Here is a 26212-nt window from a genome sequence, read left to right as displayed (position 1 = left end):
TTTGTTTATTTAATCAGTCATGATCATGGCTGAAATCACGCATGACTCCGTATTGTTTGAAAAAACTCCTGCTCATTTAAATAACAGAATAAAAATGTTTGGTATGTTTGAAGGAAATTAGGCTATTCTGAAATTCTCCCATAGCCCCAAGTTGAAAAGCAAATTTCAACAAAGAGAACGGTTCTACCATCATTTGTCATTTCTGCTATGTCAGGAATTTCGATATAAAGAGAACACTTTTATAAGACAATATGCTGTTGATAAAACTAATCAGGACAAAGCCTGTGGTTCAGGGCTTCATTCAAAGAAAAGGAAAATCAGTGTTCCGTCATGCAGACAAAAAGAATAGGAGGAACCTTTTTTTGTTGTTGTTGTACTGTGGATACGTGTGTTCGTGGGGAGTGATCGGTTAATGCAGAAAAAAGGTATTTTCCAATATATACAAACTGGATGCTTAATAACTTGGCAGCTGCAGCAGGCCTGGGTGCTGCTGATGGTCTCCAGGGTAACGCAGATAACAGCGCAGTCATTTTCCATATCGTACAGTCTATTATATTCAAGGATTAGTTCTCCTTCCCGAAAAGGTCAAACAGAAAGTCAAACCAGGCAAGAGCGCTCCTCCTCGCTCCACTCCCCCTACAATGACAGAGCATTTCCCATTTCTCTCTCTCTCTCTCTCTCCCCCCCCCCCCCCCCCCCTTTTTTTTTTTTTTGTTCATATTGCACCAGTGTGAGGGCCTTTGCTCAGATGCTCTGATAGATGCAAGCATCGCGGACAACAAACCTCTTTGCATGTTCCTAATAGCACTAATTCTGGGTTGAAGACTGTGACAAATTACATAAGGCTTCAAAGTGAGGTAGCATATCAGTCTTTGCAAACCCCTTCAAGTTGTGCCCAAGTCTGAGAGAAGATAGGGGTAGGTTGATGACTCCCGCACAGACGTAATCACAGTCCTTCAAACGCTGCCGGTAATCTGCCTGCATAGGTTACTCTAAAGTATATATTTTGAAGGCAGCTGAGTTAATACGTGAAATACCAGAGATGACCATTTAAAAAGTCTTTTCTTCTTCTTCCTTTCAGAGCTGATTGCTGAGACATCACAGCGGTGTGTGACAGTTATTCCTGAAGTCAAAAGTTTTCCTTTTATAGCAAGTTTTTTGCGACAGGTCATTAAGTGCACATGATTTAACATCTAATGGAAATGAATGAATGAATGAATAAAGGGTGAGTTTAGAAGCACTTATAGATTAGATTAGATTCTGCAGTCAATAAAAAAATAATGGGAAAATAAAATAAAGTTCCTTAAAGTAGTGGGTCTAATTTAAAAAAACATAAAACTGATGTAATTCTCAGTTTCATTTTATTCAAAGTTACTTTTAAAACAATGTTTGTTTTTTATTTGATTTTTTTCTTTATTAGAAATTTAGCATCATTCGAATTTGTTTGATTTCATGGATAATTAAATGTTTAGATAACTTAATTACTTGAATTAAAATTCAATTTGAATTAGTATGTATGTAATTATATGTATTTTCCGATTTTATTGGATTGAGCATACAGTGACAGCCAGTGTTCAAGAATCCTTTTAAATAAAGTGAATACATAAAAAATTACAAATATGACGTCCATTTAAAAAAAGTTAATCTCTCGGCAGCTTTTTGAATAACTTGTTAGAGCTAGACTAACTCTTGGCCTGCAAATTAGGAGGACTCCTAATGGTAAGACAAAACTGTGCTGCTGGTTGAAATAATCAGGCAGACAGTGACACCTAGGGGAGAGTAGTAGTTCTGTTCACCCTGATTGGGAAGATTTAGATTCTGCTTCATTGTATATTTTGCAGCAAAAAAAAAAGGGGGTGGGGGTGGGGTTTAAAAAGGCCAATGACTAAACCTTTGTATTTTTCACCACCATCATCCAGAAAACAAATGTGCCACAATGCTTTTGAGAGAAAGTTGTTCATCCCTTAAAGTGTCTGAGATTTACAGGATCTATGCCGAGGAGCAGCGATGCTGTAATCTTTCCTTTTCCTTATGCACAGTTTACACTTTATAAAAATAACCATAGTTAGGCCGCTGTCCTTCATGCTAGCAAGCTGCTGAGCAATGAGGTTAACAAAACGGGCCCAGCAGCCTCAGCACCTTAATAGTGTCATTAACAGATTCTTATTTACACTGTAATCCAGTGATGTGTTCTAACATATGCCCACTGTGGTGACCCCTTGTGACAACAGAGCAGTTGTAGCTTTTTATTCTGTAATTACTGATTCTTCCCTATTTTCTAAACTCCTGTTGTCCACACATCTCAGTGAAAAACTATTTCAGCATCTTGAATATCTTTAAATATTCTCATTTGATCTTGCATTTCTCTCTGTGTAGCTTTTCTTAGTCATTACAGGTCATAGGTTCACTTCCTGCCCAGAGAGCAGCAGGATATGAGAGTTTACAACACCTTGTCACTAACCACTTGTCAATCAATCTCTGTTTCACTGCAGCTGTCCGGGGAGTTGTAGAATTCAAAACAACCTTTTCTCCCCCCTCAACCTTCACGTGTTCATCAATTTCACTTCATCATTCTTTTGTTTTGTCTTTGTGCTAATCCAGTTCCTGTGGGTAGAGTGAGTGTACGTCCGAGTGTGCAGTGTATATGTTAAGGTGTGCGCTCAGTAAGGACTGTTCAGGGAAAATGGCCAGAAGTAAAACTAAAGGCTGAATTTGATAGTGACTTGTAACTTTTTCTACATTTTCTGTTATTACGACACCAAACTGAATAAGATAAATATGTACACAGTTTAAAAGGAGATTCTCTGTGCCAATTCATCAAGTTCAGCTTCAGATGCCCCTTGTTCATTTCTGTTTCTGTCAGTCAACCAGGAATCTTTAATGAGTTTTTCACAGATTAAATCAAGTAAAGTTAACCTCCAGAAATAGCCAGAGGAAATTTATCACCATCTATATGACAGAGACTTTGATGGATTTTATGAGGGCTTCAATAAGAAATTTACAATCAAAAGAACCAGTTTTGACCAGAAGAAATCAGTCTGGAGCTGCAAAACATATTCTAGCTTTATGACGAGAGTGACACAGCTTATTTATCTAATTTAATGTTGCATTTGCATGCAGTAATATCATGTTTTGTTGCTGTTATGAACTTACAGCAGTCATCTTTATTACCAACCGATTTTAAAATGCTTTAAAAAATTTTAATTTCCATTCATCTTATTAATCAGCTAGTTTTTTGTTATGTGGCTCTGGGAGCCACAGGCTCGAGACCCTTGGACCAAACATGCATTTTTTGCATGCTCTGCATCTACATGTGCATATGTTCTGGTACACATGGTGGTGTTGTGTGTTTTTGCATCTGTCTGCTCATTCTGTGTCTGATCCTCAATGATTTCCCGTCTATAAATCCCCAGACTTTCTGCTTGGCTTAAACTGATTCTACAGAGCTAACCTATCCTACATGTCACACGCACATCAGACACAGAGGCGCTGAAAAAAAGACATCTGATCCATTCCTGTCTCTTACTTGGTCTTTGTGTAAAAAGATGCCTACAGCGCACACACACACACACACACACACACACACACACACACACACACACACACACACACACACACACACACACACACACAATAACAAAGGAAAATCTCGTAGCATTTACAGAAATTCAGTGTGGCTTTTGCGGCTGCTCAGGCAGAAGACAGTGAAGTCATCAGAGTGCAGTGACAGAGTGTGTGTGTGTGTCTGTGTGTGTGTTTTCCCTCTTTGCCACAACTTTCTGCAGGTGCAAGAGAGAAAGCTACAGAGAGAAGAGAAACACAGCTGACCATTGGGCTGCTTTACCACATCCTTCATACTGAACTTTACACACACACACATATGCTCATGCACACATGTACGCACATTCATTCTTTCTCTCTCAGTATTCATATTTCATAATTTGACAAGCACAGTGTGCATATTTAAAGGATTTATTGGATTATTAATTGTGAAAGGTCTTCCTGGTATATTATGATGAGCTGCTTCTGACCCCCTGGAGGTCGCCCGCATGAATTTTGTTGTCAGCAGGTATTATCAGATTAGATAATCCTTTGATTTGGAGTCTGCCTGATCAGCACTCTCAATCGTTTCACCCCCTCTCCTGTTATTTTCTCCGTCTTTCCCTCACATCAGAGGTGGATTATTATGGAATTGCATGAGACGTAAATGCTGATGGAAGTAAAGCGCTTTGGAGCAATAATTCACGACACTGAGAGCACGCCATGTTCCTCTCCTGTACTCGCTAAAAGAGACTGAGGCTATACAGGGCAGCAGGCAAAGGCCTGGCCACTCAGCAGATGTGAAACCAGTAAGATGCCTTTGGGAGATCTTAGAATGAGGAGATTTGTATCACAGCTGTGCAGCAGACACATTTGCAGGATGGCAGCTAAAGATGAGCAAATGAAGCACCTACACAGCATCAATGATAGCATTAATGTGGTGTTTCTAATAAAGTGCTTGTGAGCATGTATATTCATACACATGTGAGTGAATCAGTGAACCAGCTTCCTTCTGTGTTAAAAACACTGAAGATTCATTTCTATGAGCAGCACATTTAATACGCAAGTGGTCAACTTTAATCTAATGTTGAAGTTGCTGCTTTAAAGTATCAAGTGAAGCTTTCTTATTATACCAGAAGTTCATCAAACACTGTTTTATCAAAACTATTATAACTGATTACATAAAATTTAAATGTCATGAATGACTAATTTTGATGTAAAGCTTATTGACTTTATTCACAAGTATTCAACTTTTTGATTTAAAAAAAGTGCTGTACCAGCAAGCACTGCAATAATTTTAGTCTCCAAAAGATTTTAAACATGCTGAATGTTAATCACATAAATATTTAGTTAATTAAAAGTTGTTGTTTTTTGTGTTAGAAAAAACCCTGCAGTGCCTCCGCTCCCTGCCTGCAAACCCTCTCCACCTCCACTTTCATGCGCACATTCATGCATAAAGATGGAGCGAGGCCTGCCACTTGGCGCCCTCTGAGCCCTCCCTCCCTCCTCTCCCCTCCTCACCTCAGCTCCTCACCACATCAGGATACACTTGTTCTGGTGAATTCCGGTTTCAAACGGAACGCTGCCTTTCTCTGGTTTTTTGTAGGACCAGTATTAAAAGCAGGCACATGCTGTCTCTCAGTGGTCCTGTGGTCAGGGAAACAAGCCTCTAACGGCCTGTTATACTCACACACCTTTCAAACCTCACCCGCTCCTGCTTCCTCCCCACCCTCAAGCCTTCCTCCTACTTTCCTTGCACTTGACAGCCGCCATGCATGCCCTTATCGCAATGAGAGCAGGTTAAAGTATGAAAAGTTCCTTCCACTGCAGGCCACTAAGTTCATCCTCCCGCCTCCTCCATGCTGTCACCTCACCAGATTCTTTTCTACTATGCAGTGCTGCTGAGCCCGAGGCTCATTTACACCACAGTCCACATTAACACACCTGTTTTGTAATTTTGTAAAGTCTTAATTTCAAAAACTTACATCACTATGAGCAGATTTTGTCCTTTGACCTCCAGTACCAATTATGGCGCCCCCAGTGTTGAAAAGAGGCACGGCAACCTGAAGCTTACAGTCAAGTCAGGGCTGTTGTGCTTTCAGCGGTTCTCTGAAACCTTATGAGTTGAACAAAACTTATCAAAACCCCTGAAATAATTCGGAATAACATATATGGCTTCAAAAAATAAGACCTCAGTTATTGTTTTTACTCATCGCACTTCACATAAACAGGCTGTAGGTTAAGCACAGTTATTGTCTCCGGCTGTTTATTTTCTGACAGAGCACAGTGTTGCTATTGTTCTCTCATTTCTATAGACACTTTGTTTGCCTTGTTTGCTATAGACTACTGTGCAGTTTCTCATGTGAAAGTTGTTTTCCAGATTTGCTCTAAGCAACATTGCCACCTGCTGTTAAACACATGGATGGGAATATCACATTCCTACAACTTCAGTCATTTTCAGCAGTCAAAAAAGGGGCAGCCCACATTTACAGTTTTTTCTGAATGCTTAAACCCTAACTGTGATTCCTGTAGCACAATCTCTAAAACTATTCAGACTTATAGCAAAACCACTCACTGAGTTTGCAAAACTAAAAGCACAAAAACTGCTTTGCACTCAGTTTGCAATTTTGTAACACACACTTTGCAAAACTGTAGGCACAATTCACTGCACAACACTCAATTACCAAATTTCCAACACACTCCTAGCAAAAGTATACACATGTATGGCTATCATTAACACTAACTTGCCAACTGTCTGGCACACTTTCACATGTGAAAACTTTTTTAGATAATTAGTTCACTTTGCAATCAGCCTAAGCACTATAATACAGGTAAGCTGTGTGTGCGGAGTACAATGGAGGGAGCAGAAAGAGTGAGAAGTAGAGGAGGCCGAGGAAGAGGACGTGGAGGTGAAGAAGTAGGATGAAGAGGACGACAAGGACAAGGAGGAGCAAGAGGAAGACGAGGAGGAGGGAGAGGAAGATGAGGAGGGGGGAGAGGAAGGGTAGGAAGAGTAAGAAATAGAATTGCTGATGACATCAGAGCTACAATAGTGGACCATGTAATCAACCGTGGAATGACCCTGAGGGTAGCTGGCCAACGGCTCCAGCCTAACTCGAGCCGCTACACTGTAGCAAGTACCATAGGGACATCTTGAAATGAGAATCGGTTAGTACAGTCACTTCGCACAAAGATTTGTAGCACTGCCATATGCCAATGAGAAACACACCAGTACCATTGATGTAAAAATACTGAAATTGTTACTTTACAGAATTGCTAGATGACCAGATGCTGGGGGCAGAGGAAGCATGTTCACTGCAGACCAAGTAACCCATATAGTCATTATGGCGATTGCAAATAATCCTATACTTGGAAATAAACACTTGTGTTTGTTTTGATGTACTTGAAGTTTGGATCCCTCTATGCTTATGGATCTATGACAGAAGTATGAGCTCAAACTGACATAGCCTACCTTGTGCACAGAGAAAGCAAAAGCCAGATGTGTTTTGTATTCATACCATCAGTGTGCAGTTGGCGCATTGTGTGCTTAGTAGATGATGGCTTGTGTGTACTGTTTGATACGGAAACACCATTTTTACGAAGGTGTGAAGAGTTAATCTAGCTGTGTTTGCTTTTGCAAGAGAACTACAATGTTTTGATTATTGGGTGACAGGTTTTCTTATTTGTGTGAAGAGTTTTGCAAAATTAGCCAATAGTTACAAAAAATGTGCTTAAGCAATCAGAAAAAACTGTAAAACTCTCTCTGCCTTCATCCATGTTCTTAAAAAATCCTTTGAGTGTGAAGAGAGATTATATTCATTTTGGAGCCAAATCTGAGGAAAAACACAAAATGTTTCCAGGGTGAAATATTGAAGTGTTTTGTGAAGTCTTACTCTGCATTTCAATATGATATAAAGAGAAACTGAGACTGATTATTATTAACGTTTGGTGGACTGATGGATATTACCTGGATAAACAGATTATTTGATTGGGAAACTTTTTTTCCCCCATTTGCAGTGATTATTGGCCACCTATCCATATTATAAGAGCTCATCCATTTCAGGGTCACAATGGGGCTTGAGCAGGTTCCAGCTTTCATAAGGTGAGATGCAGGACTTACCCAAGATAGGTTAAGAGTCTATCATAGGGCATTTGAGATCATATTATATTTTTAAGTTTTTGTAACCAGATGGGCTGTTCTAAATTTTCTACATCATGTGAAAGATTATAAAAACATATTTTATAAGCACCACAAAAATAAATAAAAATAAAAATAGAGCCTCCTGCAGAAAGATGAACACACTACTACTAACATGAGTTCTGTTTTAAATCTGATATTTTCTTGTGTCACTTAGAAATAAATGACACATATCTGAACTTCCCTCAGAGGAGCACAGTGTTTCTCAAAGGGATGTGCTGGCTAACCGCTGCCCAGTCTGGGCTTCCGGCCCTGGGGCAGCAGAGCCTGCTGATACCCCTCCGCACCCCTCCGCACCACCACTATCACCCCACTCCAGACACTGTGCCAGGATACTGTGGTGACACAACCCTGGGCGTCTGTTCCTCCCTTGTCAACAAGACTGATGGATGCAGAAAGGAGGAGAGAAGAAGAGATCAGGAGGAGTGATTGAATTTATTGAAAGCAGTTGCAGCTCGGAGCATGAAGAGTCAAAAAGGAGGAAATTTGAGAAGGTCTGAACAACATCAGTCAAACTCTTATTAAGTGATAGAAAGCAAAAATAGAGAGTGATGATGAACAGAAAGTGGTAGGAAAAGGTTTTTGCTCCATTTATTGATGACATAGAGTGAAAATTGATTTAGATACTGAGCTTGATTTTTAGACGTTCATCTCTATACAGGCAGAATCTCTTAAAGATTAAAAAAAATGAATTTAGATTGACAGAATTTTATCCTGGTTTTAATTTCTTTTGTGTTGACTTCACATTTCATCTTCAGCTGAGACAAAGCTTTTCTCAGTCTCTAAAATACAACCAGGAGCCACCAGGGGGCAGAACACAGAGCCATCCAGCTTTGTTTCCAGCACACACGAAGACACACAGAGAAAATTAAACTAGAAAGCTGATATGTATAATAGGTTTTATGGGTGATTGATCATAATTGCTTATTGTTAGTCTGTGTGTGTGTGTGTGTGTGTGTGTGTGTGTGTGTGTGTGTGTGTGTGTGTGTGTGTGTGCGTGTGTGTGTGTGCAATATTATGTGTGAAACAGGTGAAAAGGTGAAAAGGAGCTTGTGGTTGTGTAACAGTGATTACCTTCCCATGATGTGTACAATGGGATCCATTTGTTTTTAAGAAGCCAAGCACATCATGCACCTCCTTATCTGCTGAGAGAACCACTGACTCCTGTGTGTGTGTGCATGTGTGTGTGTGTGTGTGTGTGTGTGTTTGTGTGTGTGCATAAAACAGACATCTCCTTGTGTGTAGATAAGTAGTGTATGTGAAATACTTTGACAGGTAGGAGGTCTGACAGCAGTGTGTCTGTGTGTTTAGATGAGAGCGCTGTCACACGATCACATTAGACAGCCTGCTTGTTGCAGAGACTGACAGCTCACTGCAAACAATGCTAAAAGTAAAAAGTCTTTTACAAAGACTGTGAGACACACACCCACTGACTCACATACCTACTCCCAAAACGTCTTCGTGAAACACATCTGTGGATGAATCACCCCCGCTGACACCAACTCTAGAGACCAGGGGAGGGTGACTGTTTCTGTATGTTTGTGTTTGATTTAATAGAGGTGGGTGGAGGACGGTTTGCCAACAGAAAAGGAAAAAAAGAAGGTCCTGAGAGTTAGCGTCAGTGTGTTAGACCTCTACCTGGGAAAGTATTAGTCAGGTGAGATGGCCTGTCTAAAACTGGGCTACTCTTGGTTTAGTATCAGACTGTGAGCTTTGGCTCTTTGGCTTTCTATTAAAGCAGCTGTAGGCAGAACATACAGTAGGGGACTGTGGTTAGACACCCTGTCACATGAATCACAGTGTGATGAAGTTTTAGTTTTAGTTGTGTATATAACAGCTGAGCTCTCTGCAGGGACACGATGACCTCTTGCCTTTTAGTAAACGGTCTCCCATGACTTCATCTGACCTACAATGTCTGTGAGCTGCTGCAGGCAGCTTGTATTTCTGTAGGTCACAGAGCATAGACAGGTAGGAACACAAGCAAATTACCAGTATTAACTCATGCATGTGAAGGATGACTTTCATGTGTGGTTTGGGTTGTTTGTCTTGTCCTTAAACTGTTAACACGGAGAAAACATGCCTCCCCTGGCATCCTGTGATACATTAAGGTAGCCTTTTGCAGGTTGTTGATGTGCAATAAAGATTCTGGAAATTTATTACAGCAACCTCTGCAATATTTTCAATATGTATTTAACTGTTTCACAGTTATGAAGTAACATGTATTTTTTACCAGAGTGAGCCCATCATAAAGAAAGTAGAGCTTCACAGTCTGCTAATCAGCATTTAAACATTATTTCTTTTACACTTTTTTTTTAATCTTTTAGCTGCCATCTGCATATAACTGATAAGTGACATGAAAGCAATGCTAAATATAGTGACCAAAGCATCTATCGATTATAAAACAAGAAAGAAAGTGTCTGGTGTGATTATTACTGTAGTCTACTGCACAGCAAATTTTCCCCATTATGTTGACATCATTATCTTTAGTCTGTTCCCATAAAGTTTTTGGGTCTTGTCTTCATCTCCACCCTCTTGAAGGAGTAGCGCTCTCCAGTTCGTCCATCTGTCAGGATGTACCACGTTCCCCAGTAGATGCCGTTGGTTACCCCGCTGTAGCGCCCACGGTAGTACCGTCCATTCAGATTAGCTGCCAGACAAGCATCAAACCACCAGCCTGCACCATAGTACTGACCACAACTTCCCGACACGTAACGGTCATAGTCTCTGTCAGCAGTGCTGAAGGACCTGCCGTCGTGGTTGTAGCGCTTACTGTAGCTCAGTGCATTACCTGCATCACCAGAATACTCCCGTGCTGTCAGGCGATACCTGGAAGATAGACAAACAACATTTGATGTTTTTTTTTGTTTTGTTTTTATGTGTGTGTTGTTTGTTAAAAGCCGAGTAAAATTATGTTTTATATTAATTTCACACTCCCGGCAAGGTGGCAAATGGATTGATTCTTATACAGTACTTTTCTACTTTACTTGAGCAATCAAAGCATTTTATATAACACGTCTCATTCACCCATTGATACAAGCACTTTTGGCTGTGTTGAAGTGCCTTCTAGCAAACATTCACACTTCTAGCAACCATCACAAACCACCAACCTTCCAATTAGTAAATGACCTGCTCTACATCCTGAGTCACAGCCACACCAAGACAGTGAATGGGTGATAATGGAAAGAGTCCTGGATATACAAGTCTCCTAGCTTGTATAGTGTTATGTAGACTATCGTATATGTGGAAAACTAGAATGCAAATAACTGATTATAGGTAAAAGTGAAAACTTCAAAAACTACAGTTTAAAGTAAGTTAAAGATGGCCATTTGAATTACATAAAGACATTAGGCGAAGACATTAATTGCCTTTGCTAAAGTTTGAAAGGTAATGTTAAAAACTTTATTAACTTTTAATTTATTAACTCTGCTGATCTGCTTCAGGATGTAGTTTGATCAAAACTGATTGGCAGCCATACAAAAACAACACACATCTCTCAGGACATTAATCACATTTTGACTGAAATATTCAGAACCTTGTCTGTTCGTGTAAACGTGCAGTTCATACTTAAGAAAAAAGTGATTGGGAAAACAAGTTTTCATGGCTGTTGTTAATACATGAAAGCAAATAAGATTGTGACTGAAGATAAAATAAATAAATTTTTGTTGTAGCTGACTTCCAGACTCAAGTCTCTCTTTTTCTGACCTTTGGTCTAATCCCCAGGTAACTTTAATCCCTTAGCGCAGAAAATATATCTGTGTGCAGAGTGCTTCACCTCTGTGCCTCCGAGGCCACTTTGAAGTTGCTGTAGGTGGCTTGGCGCCTCTGCTGGTGCCAGTCCTCCAGCTCAATGCGGAGTTGGTGTTGGCCACTGGAGGTAAGGGCATGCAACGCTGCGTTACCCAACCAGTGTTCTCCTTGCAGATTTCCAAAGCCCTCCCAGTATTCCTGCCATGTTCTGTTGAAGTCCACTGAGCCATCTTGCCGATTCTGGATTACTGTCCACCCGCCACCCGCAGTCTCCATGTCACATTTAGCCTAAACCAATACAGAGATTCTAATATTATAAGGCCCAGATTTTACTGATCCACAGATAGCATGCACATCTCCAAAAGAAGCTGACCAGGGTGGTGTGGGCTTGGGGTGCGGGTGATATGTCTGTCTCATTTATGAGTGCGGTGAATCTGAAATACCTCTAGTGCCGGCCCATTCAGGTCAGGCTGGATGGTGTAGATTCCATTCTCTTTGATCCCCAGCGTGTAAATCTCTGCACAGTCCCGAGGATGTAGCCTCTCCAAGGGGGCAACTAGGGCACACACAGTGCATTTTCTGCTTAGAAATGAACAACAATTCACGTAGCTACCTGTAATGCCCTCACCTGTGGGTGGATGTTGAGTGATGCTCTTGAGGAAAAGCAGCAAGTCTTTCTCCCCCTCTCTCCCCACCGCTGCGCTCTCTGCCAACCAAGAGATAGATTAGGTTATCAGTGAGGCCAGTCACGCTGTCGTCAGGGGCTGAAAATAGATGCTCCCCTGTATACCTCACAGAGAGGATGCATGATAGCGCTCTCAAGGCTTTTTCGCTTTGTGAGCTGTACCGTATGTGTCTGTGCATCTGTGTGTGCATGTATACAGAGTTTTTGCCATGCTTCTTAGTGCAGTTAAATTCCTATGAACTCACCTATGACTGATGCCTAGCAGGTCTCATTGAGGTTCTGTTTACTATGTGTGGGGGAGCGACTGCACTGGCATTTATGTGTGTGCATGTTTGTGTGTTGCAGAGATTGGGGATATAAAGGTGTACTACTTACCCAGTCGTTTAGCCATTGCTCCAAGCGCCTGGCTGTGACAGTGGAGGTCACACTCTGTCAGCACAGCTGCCATTAAAGCCAGGATGGCCCCAAGAGAATTGCTCTCCTGGCCCTCGTGACTCCAAGGTCCCCCAGTATCCTGGACAGAGCGCATGCAGCGCTGCAGCTGAACCAGGCGCTCTCTGACAACCCCAGTCTGCTAGACAGTGACACAGATATATCTAAATCATTTTGTGAAAGTCAGAAATGATTCAGCACTCCTTAGTGTTATTCAGTCATGCATAAAAAGTCTAAAAATAAAGCTGTGCATGTGCATAAATATCATCCACACATCCTCACACATAACCGACAGCTCAGTTTTGTGTCACAGTGTGTCTCTTACACTTACATCACCCATGTTAATCATGTCCCTAACACACCTGTTCCTGCATGAGCTCAGCACAGCCATATGATGAGGATATTTTTAAAGCAAACCTAATTTTGTCCCTTCTTTGATTGCTGACGGTTATTGTTCCCTGGCTGGAAGGTGGTGCCAAGTCTAGCGTTCCATGAGAAAGAACCTGCTGGCATGAGTTTGGTAGTATGCCGCTCACTCTCACTACAACACGATGAGTAAAAAGGTAAACTTTAAGGTCTCCCAGGCTGCTGGAGTTAATTGACTGTTTAAGAGTTGTTTCTGGCCCCTCTGAGATTTTAGGATTTTTAAGCTGGGAACTGTGAAAAAAAACAAACACACACACACAATGAAAAGTACTGTATAAAATGTCAGTTACCTTGTACTGAAACTGGGGTATTTCATGTTTGTGCTCCACTTTCCGAGGGATGTCCGAGATTGCTGCAAGTGAAACCCCTGTCCCGCAGGCAGTTGTCCCAGTTTGACCCTCACAAGCCCCGGTACCTGCAGCTCCAGTCCCAGGCTGGATGGGTGAGGCCACTAGATTATCTTTGCAGGGAGGATTTATACAGGCTGGAGAGGCAACTAAGGATAGCAGCACTCCCACATAGAGGAGAGGAAGCATGCTAAACTTAAAGGAACTGAAAGGAAACATGGAAAAATGTTTTAAACCGTGGTCCAACGTTGTTCCTCCAAGTAGTTGCTTTGTGTTGACGATTCCCTGCAAACTTTCTCTTCACTTTCCTTCAGCTCATCAAGCAGTGCCTCTTCAGGCAAATAGACTTTGCTGACTTTGTCCTTTTTTTAAGAGGGAAAATTAGATCTTCATAGTCATGTCCTTGTCCATTTTGTGTTTTCTTCTCTGGGTTTCTTTCATGTTCTTTCTTTCTTCTCAGATCATCTCACTTGTTGTCCCCTTTCTCGTGCTCCTGCTAGTGAGGTTGCTTTGGCTCAGATTCCTAGATAAATGCGGCACTCTTTGCTGTCTGACACGGACTAATGCACCCACCCCCTAATACACACACACACACACACACACACACACACACACACACACACACACACACACACACACACACAATCTGTTCATCTCCTTAACTCATCTCATTGCCTCTCCTCCCCTCCCACACAGCCACACACAGAGATGCATGTTTACACATACACGCACTAAGAATGTGAATGAAAGTGCCGTTATATCTCAAACACACAAGCACTTTGATGGCTGTCTCTCATGATTTAATAGACTCTACACCTTGCTGATATGTCTGTCCTAATGATATAAACGATGTGTCCCACCTTGAGCAGCTCTTACGTTTTGCCATCATCAAGGTGCAAATGCGACAGTGTTTGCAAGGATGAAAATCCAGCAGATGCTCCAAGTATGTGGCGCCTTCCCACCCATGAACCGTTTTCTAGCTCACACGCTTTTGTGTTGCAGTGTTTGTATTTACAAAGAGGCCATAAAGACTCCAGATTCAATAGGTGTAAGAAGGGAGGAATTTCTCTATAAACACCAGAGTCATCCCAGTCATCAAGATTCTACAGAGGCACGCTTCCAGTAATGAGGAGAACAAATGCACATACGACATTTAGTATGGAGAGATGATATATTAATGTGAAACCATTTTTAAAGACATTTTCTGTATGACTTTACTAGTATCTCATATCAATCTGGAGGAATTTAGGCCCACCTTTTTTTTACTGTGTTGCTCCATGAACTTTAGCATTTGACATGCCATTCGAGGCCTGTAGAGCCTGAGGTGTGCTTCATGTTTTGTTTTGTTGTTTTTTTCTTTAGCTTTTCTTTAATTTTTTAAATATGTGTCAACATTAGTGTGAATTTTCTGGGATGTCCACTTTTGGGAAGATAGTGGTATTTTGTTAAGACTCACCTGAATACTCCAAACAAGGCAAACTACAAACACCTCTGCTTTCATAGAGGGGATAATAATCAATTAATCAAGTGTACGTGATTAGCAGATCCTGCTGCTACTTAATTCCTGTGGAAGTAGTAAGGGTGTACTTTGTTTTTCAAAAAACTTAATAGAGTCCTGTGAAGACTTTCGTTTTCATGACTGCACTTCTGTAAGAGATAATTCATGTGAGTAAAACTGACAATATAGTAAATAACACTAACAGCCAATGAGAAGTAATAGGAAAAATATTAATGTTAAATTTACTGTTTTACAGAGTGACAGCATGCATTTGAAAAAGGTCTGAGTTCATTAGTTCGCTTGGTTCTTCTGTTCAAAATGAATTTCCACTGCCCTCTAGTGGTGGACTACTCACTCCATCCATCCAACCATTATCTTAGATGACTCACTGGTGGAGTGTAATAATGCACTATAATTAAAATGACAACTCTAACATATCCTCCTGAGAACCAAGGATAAGAATCTTCCTATTGAACTTATTTTGTGATTTCCTTCCTCTTTGGAGCTAAAAGAGGCCACCCAAATACATGAGATATCAATGGAAAGACCAGGATGTCCTCTGTTTAGTACACCAGGACTTAGTAGGGTTGCTCAAATAAGTCAAAAGATATAACCCAAAAACAAATGTCCATCACATAAATGAATAGGCTGGTTCTTAGGAGAATATCATCTTAATCATACAATGAAAAAAAATGGTAGTTGGAGGTTTTGAGAGTTAGATTAGTTAAGATCAGTTCAAGGTGCCTCCCCAGAATGTTGTTTCCCACTGAAAAAAAATGCTCATGTTCACTGGATGTTTTGTAAAAGTTATGTAGAATTACTTGGAATATGCAGCTCATCATCTCACTCATTATGTTAGAAGATTTAAAATATTGTTTGTGTTTTTGAATAAAGTGGAACAGCAGCTCTGAAGCCGATTTATTATCAATTTAGGGAACTGTAATTACTTGAGTCTGCATTAAGGGGCATCAGAATGACTACAAAGCTCCAACATGGCTTTCTATTATATATCCAGGCTACAGACTTGTCAGGTTTAGCCCAGTTATCTGTTATGTCATCCAGTGGGACCTATCTAGTGCAAAGTCAGGTCTTGTGAAAAAAACGCAACCAGGACAATAAGCACACACCTGATAAAAATCATGCGAGTCAGGGTGATGATGTGGTCAGATCTGACTCAGTGTGGGAGTTAATTTTTAACTGAAAGCTTGGCAACTTGCCTGTTTAATGTTTACTGTAATCTATCAATACATAACATCAGCAGGTTAGCATTTGTGCTCAAAGCCTGGGTAATTTTGCAATTCGAAAACAATCTACGCTTAAAGAATTTTAAATGTTTTACAGTATTTTATAATATGTTAGTTGTTGTGTATTATGTTTGGTGCAACCCTAATACCAATACTCTGAAACTTGAAAACTTTATTGAACAAAATATTAATTTCTTGACCACTAAGTTAAAGCTAGTCACACTCATACTGAATACTAATTCAGTTTCAGCTTACACTTAGTAGGAGTTTAGGCAAGTTTCTAAATCAACCTTGCCCAAATTTTCACTTTTCATAGTCACATACTTTTTTGTTTCACTGATTTCAGTTTTTTGTTTTCAAACATTTGCCCGAATACACCATAGACACAGCCACAAATAATAATTCAAACTGTTAAAAGGCAGTAGTCTAAAACTTTGTGAGCTAAGAAATCCATAAAATAAAATGGGTAAAATTAGGACAATTGAGTTTAATATTATTTTAATGTTTTTAATACGTATCTGTCATGTTTGTTTTATATGAATGGCAACAGGGTTGAGAATCAGTACTAATATTAATGTTTTCTCTGAAAAGACCCGAGCTGTGGCATTTAATGGGCTGTGAAAGTCGAGGATAGAGAAGTTATACGGGCCTTAATTAATATTTCAGAAGGGGTTGTTATTGGCTGTTTACGTCTGACGTAGGGCACAAGCGTTGTTTGGGAGGCGGAAGTGAAAGAAGACAAGGGAGAACTAAGTAGTTAGCTGGTTGGGTGGCTTGTAGGCAGGCAAGCCTTAAGGCAAGTGCCAAATTTAAACACTATTTGTAGATAAATTACCTCGTGAATTTACGACACGGTTTTTGTTGGTGTCGACGTCAGAAACTTTTCTGAGAATCTCAAACGGGACATTGCCAAATCAACGCTAGCTAACGTAACGCCTAGTTAGCAACTGACGCTAGCTGCGCTGCACAACAACGGCTAGTTTTCTCGCAGCCGGCTTCGATACGGTCAGCAAGTCTCCTCTACCGTGTGTTACGAGCTGAAAGTAAGTTTTTGAGACGACAAGAAACTCTTTATATGTATAATGTCTGCCCACTTGTCAGTGTTTAGGATGTCCTGACGCTGTAGCTGCTAATGGTGGTGAGGTGTTTTTCGGCAAAAACAAGGCCGGCCTGTGGCTCCTCTGGGTCGAATCCAACAAGGAAGGAGACCGGCTAGTCGGGGTTGGTCTGTCGGCCAAAGCATCGTAAAAGAACAACAACAAAAAAAAAAAAACCTAAACAAAAACAAAAAAACTCATCATTGTCAAATGTTGTGAAGGGGTGTCTTTAAACGGTGTTAATGCTCATGCACACAGAGAAGGATTTTTACCTCAGAACTACACATCACCGAGTGGCTGAATAGCTACTCGTCACTGTGTTCTTTGGCTACATCTTGATCCTGGTCAGTGTGACCTTTAAGCGATCTCCTCACCCTTATTGTCTACAGGCTGTGTTAAACAGATGTTATATGTGTCTGAGTGTTGCTAGGGAATCTTGACCTGTCATGTCTGTATTATGCGTTAAGTGGGTTTCGTTTCGCTTGTGGCTCACAGGTCACGCGGTTACACGTCGTTCAAGTTGTCTTAATTATACAACGCCCATTGCTTGTACCAACAGGCTCGAGACAGAAAAGAAACATCTTGCTATACATTTATCCAGGTTTTGAGTATTTTACTTTTCAATGACAGATGCTGTCTGACATTTACGTCTACCATTTTCTTATTGTTTCATTAAAAAAATACTGTGCACAGTATGATGACACATATGGTCTTGCACAGTTTTTTAATTAAGTGGTTGGAGTTGAAAAACTGCTCCTCCGCTGCAAACAGCCCTCTGAGTTTGGATTAGTCCTAATTTGTGTGTCTTTTGAAGTTGTTCAGCATATCTATCTCTTCACTCGTACTTGTTATAGCTAAAATACACACGTTTAAAAAGATGATCCTTCATTACTGAAGCATCTGTTTCCCATGTAGAAGCTGGTTAACAAGGACAAATGATGATGGCTTCCCTCTGTGACCTGGAGTAATTGACTGAACATTGTCTGAACTCTGCTTTCCAAAACTATTTTTAGTTTGGGGTTTGTTTTGTGTTGTTTGGTTTGCATTTATAACCCATGTCAGAGGTGAAGACTAGATGCTCTGAGCAGAAATGTATGAGCATAGAGAAACTGTGGTGGAGTCCAAAACTTCATGGTTTTTAAAATAATAAATAATAATGAGCCTAATTCATGCAGTCATTTCTTAACTGAGAAATACTGTATATTCATTCAGGCAGAAGAAATTATTTAATTTGTTTTGATCATATTAGTGAAAGGCCACAATCTCATTTTGGACTGAACCGCCTGTCAGAAATCGTAGTTGTTAATGAGAAATCATGGTTTAAATGTCTGATCTCTGCTTCTGCTGTTATCATGTGACTAATTTAAGCACACCTCCGTGACAGTGTGTTGCTGTTGTTCATGCTACTGTCAACTATTTTGTGCTTCACAGGTATTGGATTTCCACTCAGAAAGAATGCTGGTGCTTTCCAGCTTATGGTTGTGTTTTACTTTAGTAAACTGATGCATGCAATTTGAAATGAAGTGTTCATGTTTACTGTTAAATGTTACCTAAAAGGTTATTGCTTCACCACCAAAACAAGATACAATTTGTGTATTTTTTTTTTCACCCAAAAGGAGAAACATAATTGGACTTGACAATTAGACACTGCCACAGTGTATAATATATACAGTACATATCTTTATATGGTGCTTTTCCAGCTCAGAGGAATTTCTGACTCTCAAAACAATAATCAGGCTGCGGGTTTCATGTAAATTTAAAGGGTTTTTTTTTTTTTTTTAAACATGTACACAATCTAACTGGAGCAGTAAGGTATTTTAGGCACATTAGCAATCATAAAGGCTACAGGTTTTTTTTGTTTTGTTTTTTTCTTAAAGAAAATTCCCAGTGGGAGGCCATGTTTGTAATGCACTGGTGAAACCTTGCTGATGTTTGTATACTACTAATTGTATACTATGCTGCTATAATATACAATTAGGATCATCTTTAGCTTTGAGGAAATACTGCTACATGTTACTGCCAGACATCTGCTTTTTCTGCCCTCCTTATTGACAGTGCAGTACTTTTCCCAGGTTTTGTTTTATCAGTTGCATTGTGATCAGTGTTTACATAGCACCGATAGGACAAAGGTATGGGAGAAGATAAAGCAGTGTCTTAAGAAATCACATTTTATTTTGTCTTTCTAGTCTATTTGTGTATGGGAAAGATTTATACATAGCCCTTCAAGACATTAATATACATTTTCACTGGAACCCACTGCACAATTGGACAGAACATAAAAGATTTGCTATAAGGTCAGATTTGCGTCAACACTGGAAGCGAAGCACTCATCGCCAACCCCATCAAAGCTGACGTCTTGTTGCTTGTGGACATCGTAGGCTGTGGTTATCTAAGTAATGTTCTAACGTATTTACTACCAGATTATATGTCAAGCAACAGTTTTGTGCACTCTTAATTTTCACTCACTTCAATCACTCGCCTGGTGGTGGTGGAGTTTCTTGGTTTCCACCAACTTTACCTCGTCAGTTGTTATTTCACCCTTAGTTGCTCTTAATCGCTGAATGCCATTCACTTTCTCTGCTCTCTTGTTGAAGTAAATCACTTTCTGTGTGGATGCAGCTTCAGTCTTGCATTGTATAATGATACTGGCTGACAAAATCTCTTTTTTTGTCCTAGTGAAACACCAAGGCATCTAATTTTCCTCTTTTTATTTATTTCAAACATTGCATTCTCAAATAAACAATTGATCACTTAAAGGGGGTGATACAGTATAATACAACACATATTAACTTAATCATGCACTGGGTAAGCTCTTGCTGAAATCTCTGATGAGTATTGGGGAAATTGTGCACATCCCTGAGCAGTGAAGAGTGTTTGAGTGTTCAGAAAAGGCACAGATTGCAGAACAGTTAACTACCACTCTTGCTCAAACTAAAGTGACATACATCCAGTTGTTTTGTCCAATTCTCCAGAATTTAGTCAACATTTTAGCCCCAAATTGACTAATATGTGTCTTTCACTTTTGTATAGATTCTGGGAAAAACTAGATTTAATTTTATTTATACATCTATTTGCATGTTGTCTCCCAAGTCATGTTGTATTTGTGACTGTGGTCATTTTATATCTTGCAATGGTTGACGGTGTATTAAGCGTTACATTGTGCAGCATTGGTTTGTCAACTTAGTGACAGTGAAATCAGCAGAAAATGTCTCATATGTCACTTGGTTTGGACTTTGAGGAGGAGTCAATATTCTTAGAAGTAACCTCCGTGTGTGTGTGTGTGTGTGTGTGTGTGTGTGTGTGTGTGTGTGTGTGTGTGTGTGTGTTGAAGTGAGAGGGAGAGAGAGAGATATGTTCCTCGTGATTTGCCCAACAGCTTAGGAAGCACATGACTGAAATGAGTGGCATTCATACATGATTGGTGCAGGGCCATGAAACTCAAGACATAAAGTTGTCCAATAGGCCAGTCTGTAAAGAAACTGAATTATTTTTTTGTATTGATTATGTTGTTCCAGGTATATAGACAGCTAGTGGTTAGGTTGTGACTTGCTATGACGACATCAGAAAAGCATTAGTAACTAAACCCTCTTGCTTTTTGTCTTACTGCAGCTGTGGAAAAATGACATCCAGGAAGAAAGTGCTCCTGAAAGTCATCATCCTGGGAGATTCAGGGTGAGTCACACAAGCTATTCAATTTTTTTTCCTATTGTTGTTTTGGGGTTAATTTAATTTTACATTGCGCTACTTCCTTGTTGGCACAAGTTGTTGTGGTGGTGCAATAAGCTGTCGCCAGGCAGAATACAAACTGTGCTTCTTGTATATACAGCCCTTATCTGCTGCTAATCACTACTATTGCTATCAAGCTCAGTTTTCATGCTCATTATGCCGTCTTTCAAAAGTAGTTTTTATATTACAGTTATTCAAACATGGTTTCAAGGGAACTTTAAATTTTTCACAATAATTTATAAAAAAAAAAGCTTAGTAAACAGTTTCATAAGAAACCTTAAAGCTGGGTGAACCTGAGAACACTGAAATCTTTTGTGTATCCCTGTGATAATATGATTCACCAATAAATTACAGTATTTTATATGTAAGGAAAACATAATGGCCAAACAGGTTGAATCAACCACCATTCATTCATTTCTTATTGTTAAGCCAGGCTGAAATGTAACTCCAGGCCATTGAATATTTTAACTTGCAAAAATTAAAATAGGAATGATCCCTGTTTTGTTGAATCATATGACCACTTGGAAAGAATACCAAAGTTGACTCTGGTTCTTTGCTGATTGACCAGAAAGATGAATTTGTAGGTTATGATGTAAACAGTTCTCTAGTACGCTTCAGTAGGAAATCTACGTCTTAATTTAGAACATAGCCTAATGTGCACCTCCTGAGAAATTCTACATTTCAGGTTGACACAGCCCGCAACCATTTAATGGCGTGGCAGGCTGTAGTATAGGGTTAAGAGGGGTTTCTGGTTATTTCACGAGTTAGGATGTAGAATTCCCACAGATATCTAAATCAGATCACTGGTCTGTTTTGTATCTGAGTTTTCTAGATGCAAATTAGTTGACTCTTTTTCACTCTAGTGTGGTGGTAAAGCATCTGAAATGGTTGGTTGACTGTGTGAAAATACCTTAGTTTTGTCCTTGTATTTATTTATGTATAACAACAACATAGCAGTTTGGCAGGTAGCCACACCTGAGAGTGAGGCAAAGCCTTTACTCTTTGGACTTGCTCACCATTCTCTCTTACCTGTACCAATCGGTGCTCTGTCACCCTCACAGGTCAGTAATTGTTTGCACTGATTAAGGATCACGTTAAATTTGCTGAGTGTGTCTTCTTGTTCCACAAGAATGACACACTGATAACATCATCATAGCATGCAGCATTTCAGTTTCCTTTATCGCATGCTTTACGACCTGTAAGTGGCTATACTGCTGTACAGACCATTTGCTAATGTGGTTAGCGATATGGTTGAAGCAGTCATCATTCGTCTTATATGTAGTGGATCCTTGTATTTAAAATCAGCTTGTCTCGATTAAGATGGATACCCAATGTGCTCAAGCTGGTGGAAATTCTAAAAGCTTTAACCACATTCATATATCACCAAACACAGTAATTTAATTGCTGCATATTTCATATTTCTGTTGTGCTGCTGTTTCTCTTCTCAGTGTTGGGAAGACCTCCTTAATGAACCAGTATGTGAACAAGAAGTTTAGTAACCAGTACAAAGCCACAATAGGAGCAGACTTCCTGACGAAGGAGGTGATGGTGGACGACCGACTCGTTACAATGCAGGTGTGGTATGATAACTAGTCGGAGGACTAAATTATGTGAGGACAAATGAAGCTTTAAGTTTTCATGGATTCAAGCACAGTTTTATTGAGAGTTGTTGTTTTGTATTATCTTTAATCCTGGTGTGCCTAACTATTGTTCCTCTTTCATTGCCTAGATCTGGGACACAGCTGGCCAGGAGAGGTTCCAGTCTTTGGGTGTTGCGTTCTACCGTGGAGCAGACTGCTGTGTGCTGGTGTTTGATGTGACTGCGCCCAATACATTCAAAACACTTGACAGCTGGAGGGATGAGTTTCTGATCCAGGCCAGTCCTCGAGATCCTGAGAACTTCCCGTTTGTGGTGCTAGGCAACAAGATTGACTTGGAGAACAGACAGGTTGGTATGAGATTCCTGGTTCTAGTTTCGTTGTTTTAAGAATGACTTTAACTATGTGTGCGTGTCAGTTGTAAGTGCACACAGCACACTGTGGCTGTTACTGTTGTGCTGCTTTGTTTGGTAGATCTGTAGAAGGAGAAAAGACTAAATCATTAAAGACTTGCTGTGACCATAAAGATTAGCGCAGGTGTTGATGGGGTTGCTGTGTAAGGAATGTTAGAGGACTTGGTGAAACTACAAAAGTCACTTCACCTGAGCAGAGGAGCTTCTTGTGGCTAGTGAAGTGCATGCCTTGACAGGGCCTTTGTATAAGCTTGGAAAGCTCACCTCAAGTTTATGTGTTACATAACAATATCAGAGTGGCTTTTTTCCAACGATAGTAACTCTAAACATTGAAGTAACTCTTATCCACACTTTGAAGTGGCATAATCAGAGCATAGACTTCAACATTACAATGTGAATTGACAAATTGATACCTCAGTAAAGCTATTCACGCCAGACATCCAAAAACCAAAATAAAAGCAGTTTGTGAGAACAAATGATACATGTGCCACCTGAAAGTTGTGCACTCACCTATGAGAAATGCTTGTTGAGCAGTTATTCCCCAAATGTAGCTGAAAAATCAACTTTTCCTCCAGCACTGGGAATATCTTTTTTTTTTTATAAGCATAATATGAGTTTGTATGCTTGTGACCTAAATATCAATACCTATATCATAATCAAATAATGCAGAAAATTGAGTTATTGTATTGTACAACTTATTTTAGCTTGTTGTTGTCGATGGACTCAATCTCTCTTTATATCCACAGGTGACCACCAAAAGGGCTCAAGCCTGGTGTCAAAGTAAGAACAACATCCCCTACTTTGAGACCAGTGCGAAGGAAGCCATAAATGTAGAACAGGCATTTCAGACAATCGCACGTAATGCACTCAAACAGGTGAGTTACAGGTTAATGGTGTGTGTGTGTGTGGTGTGCTGGTGGTGGGTTTGAAATGGCTTGTTGCATTGTGTGATTGTTGAATTTTAAAAAATCTTTCGGCTTTACTTAACTTCTTTTTTCTTGGTGCCTTGCAGGAGACAGAGGTGGAGTTGTATAATGACTTCCCAGGGCCCATAAAGCTGGGAGGGAATGAAGGACCTAAACCCGCAACAGAAAGCTGCAGCTGCTAAGAGAAAACTTGGACCATCTTCTCTCTTGGCTTTTTGGAAACGCCCTGTCACTGGTTACATCACCTCCACCTCGCTTCCAGGGAAGGGAATTCCCTACTGGTCTTCCTCCTCCATGCCATTGTTCATTCCACTGACACGACCCTTCGCACAATGTGCTGCACATGGATGTGTCCCCCTCACAATTAATACACAAATTAATACACTAGTGTTCTCTTGTAAAATATGTTGACGAGTCCAGCGCCCAAAGATCACACAAGAAAAAAATGACACCCCCCAGCCCCACTCTGACCTCACGGTCCCTGACTTGATCTCCTGTGAGTGATCTCCTGTCCCAGCAACCCATTTGTGCAGATGATGCCCGACATTCATGCTAAGGGGACAAGATGGAGCCATTTTCAGAGTGCAATTGGGAACTCTAGATGTCCTAGCTGATTATCTTTAATGTGAGGCGATGTTGGCTAATGTCAGCATCCCAAGTTTCGCATTCTCTGATTTCTCTTTTGCTTTCTTTTGCCTATCTGTCAATGAATAATCTTGCTGAACTATATATACAGATGCATTAATTGGCTGAAGATGTTTTTGAAGCCAATCTGAAACACTTTCTTCTTTCTTTTTGCACTTTGTATGTTTTTTTTTGCCTTTAAAAATTATACAGGGATGACTGATTTTTGGGCAACGTCTGCTGCCAGATGCCTTTCAAATTAGAATTCCTCACTCTTTCCTTTTTTGATATGTCCTGAGAATTTGTTGAACACTCTGGTAGATTATCTTTGCCTTTGCCCTTCAAGATTGTGCTTAAAGGGTTTATAACTGCCTAAACAGCACAGTAGAAATGTTGTTAAGTAGACTCAAAGTAAAAGCTGAGTCTACTTAATAAGTCAGTGTAGAACATGGATTAATTGTCCCTGATATATTAATATTTGCCTTTTGTGTAACATTACTTGTACTGCTACTATTACTGCTGTATATGTTCTGTCCTTTCATCAGACGTCTTTCATCGCTATAGAATTACAATATGCATCACCAACACAGCTTACACCTGTCTTCTGTCATGTCTTTGTTATTGCTGTTCTATCTATCTGCTTGTAGCTCAGGTTGGCTAAGTACTTAATATTTTTAACGGATTGTGTATTACAGTGTATAGATGGTGAAGGTATAATGGACTGAAATCAAATGGATATTCTATCTTTCCATTTAATGAAAATATCCAGTTATCTGTCCTGGTAGTACTCCTCCTTATAAGAACAAAATTACTGCAATGCAAACATTGTTGTCAAAGAAAATTCGGACATCAAATAATAAAACTCTTGACTATATTAACAGTCTGGCGTTCTGTGTCTCAGTGTATGTATGGTTGATGAAATTCTCAGTTTCTTTTTCCATTCAGACACCCCCTCAGGTGTGTAATTGTGTGAAGCCTTAATCACAGATGCAGAGAACTGATATACATTTGTTTTTTTACTTTTTCCATCTACTTTGGCCTTCAGTTCACAAAGTTTGAATTCACTGTAAACCAGTTAGTGTTATTGGTATGGGGTTTTTTTTTGGTTTTTTTAAGTAAATGAGAAAAAACTACTTGTATAGGTGTTGAATGCACTGTGCTTCATGTTTTAAGTCATTAACTATTGTTATCAGTTACTTTTTTAGGTACACCTGTTCAACTACTTGTTAGCTCAAATATCTAATCAGCCAATCACATGGTAGGGCAGGGGTTACTTTGAATGGTACCAAAAGGGCTGATCTAACAAGTTTAGAAACTGAACTACTATAACAGACTAGTGTAATTTTTTTTCCACCAAAAGTGAAGCACCACCATTGGTCAGATTATTCTCTTAAAAGCATCAGCTTGTCCCAAGGTCCAGTTCAGCAGATCAAATTTACAGAGGAAAATTTAGCTGAGCAATCAATTAAAACAGTGCATGACTGTCAAAGCAGCCCGGCCTCTAATTTTATCCATCTGAGTTAGAAAAATCCACCTATTTAGTTGGGCATTGTTTGCCTTACTTTTAGAGGCAGCAAGTGGCCTGTAGGGGCACTACAGCTTCTAATTTTCAGTGGCAATTCCAGTTTTCAAGTTGGAACTAACTCACTTCCTTGTTCACCCATTTCAAATTTCCTGAACTCAAAAGTTTCAAACACAGGATGGAACAATG

General features: G+C 39.9%; 2 protein-coding genes across 4 annotated transcripts; one reads left to right on the top strand and one right to left on the bottom strand.

Moving 5' to 3' along the window:
* Positions 1-9787: 9787 nt before the first annotated feature.
* Positions 9788-13907, bottom strand: LOC309707516 (fibroleukin). Of its 2 annotated transcripts, none has more exons than XM_082534887.1 (6): positions 13319-13907; positions 12546-12744; positions 12114-12191; positions 11929-12041; positions 11511-11773; positions 9788-10564 (listed from the first exon to the last, which is right to left on the bottom strand). In XM_082534887.1, the coding sequence occupies exons 1-6, from the start codon at positions 13592-13594 to the stop codon at positions 10222-10224; spliced, it is 1272 nt and encodes a 423-aa protein (XP_082391013.1). In that variant the 5' UTR covers positions 13595-13907; the 3' UTR covers positions 9788-10221. The 2 variants fall into 2 exon arrangements, with proteins under 2 accessions (XP_082391013.1, XP_082391014.1); XM_082534888.1 differs by having other exon boundaries at positions 12546-12741.
* Positions 13908-16814: 2907 nt separating this feature from the next.
* LOC309706343 (ras-related protein rab7-like) lies at positions 16815-25375 on the top strand. Of its 2 annotated transcripts, none has more exons than XM_082532782.1 (6): positions 16815-17160; positions 20824-20886; positions 22389-22515; positions 22670-22888; positions 23698-23826; positions 23964-25375. In XM_082532782.1, exons 2-6 carry the CDS (start codon positions 20834-20836, stop codon positions 24057-24059), a joined length of 624 nt encoding a protein of 207 aa, XP_082388908.1. In that variant the 5' UTR covers positions 16815-17160; positions 20824-20833; the 3' UTR covers positions 24060-25375. The 2 variants fall into 2 exon arrangements, with proteins under 2 accessions (XP_082388908.1, XP_082388909.1); XM_082532783.1 differs by having other exon boundaries at positions 16839-16913.
* Positions 25376-26212: the final 837 nt, after the last annotated feature.

This window comes from Aulonocara stuartgranti (genome assembly GCF_965226115.1).
Source record: "Aulonocara stuartgranti genome assembly, chromosome: 5".
In the NCBI taxonomy this organism is placed as follows: domain Eukaryota; kingdom Metazoa; phylum Chordata; class Actinopteri; order Cichliformes; family Cichlidae; genus Aulonocara; species Aulonocara stuartgranti.
Note: the sequence above shows the minus strand (reverse complement) of the source record. Positions and strands in the feature narration are given on the sequence as shown.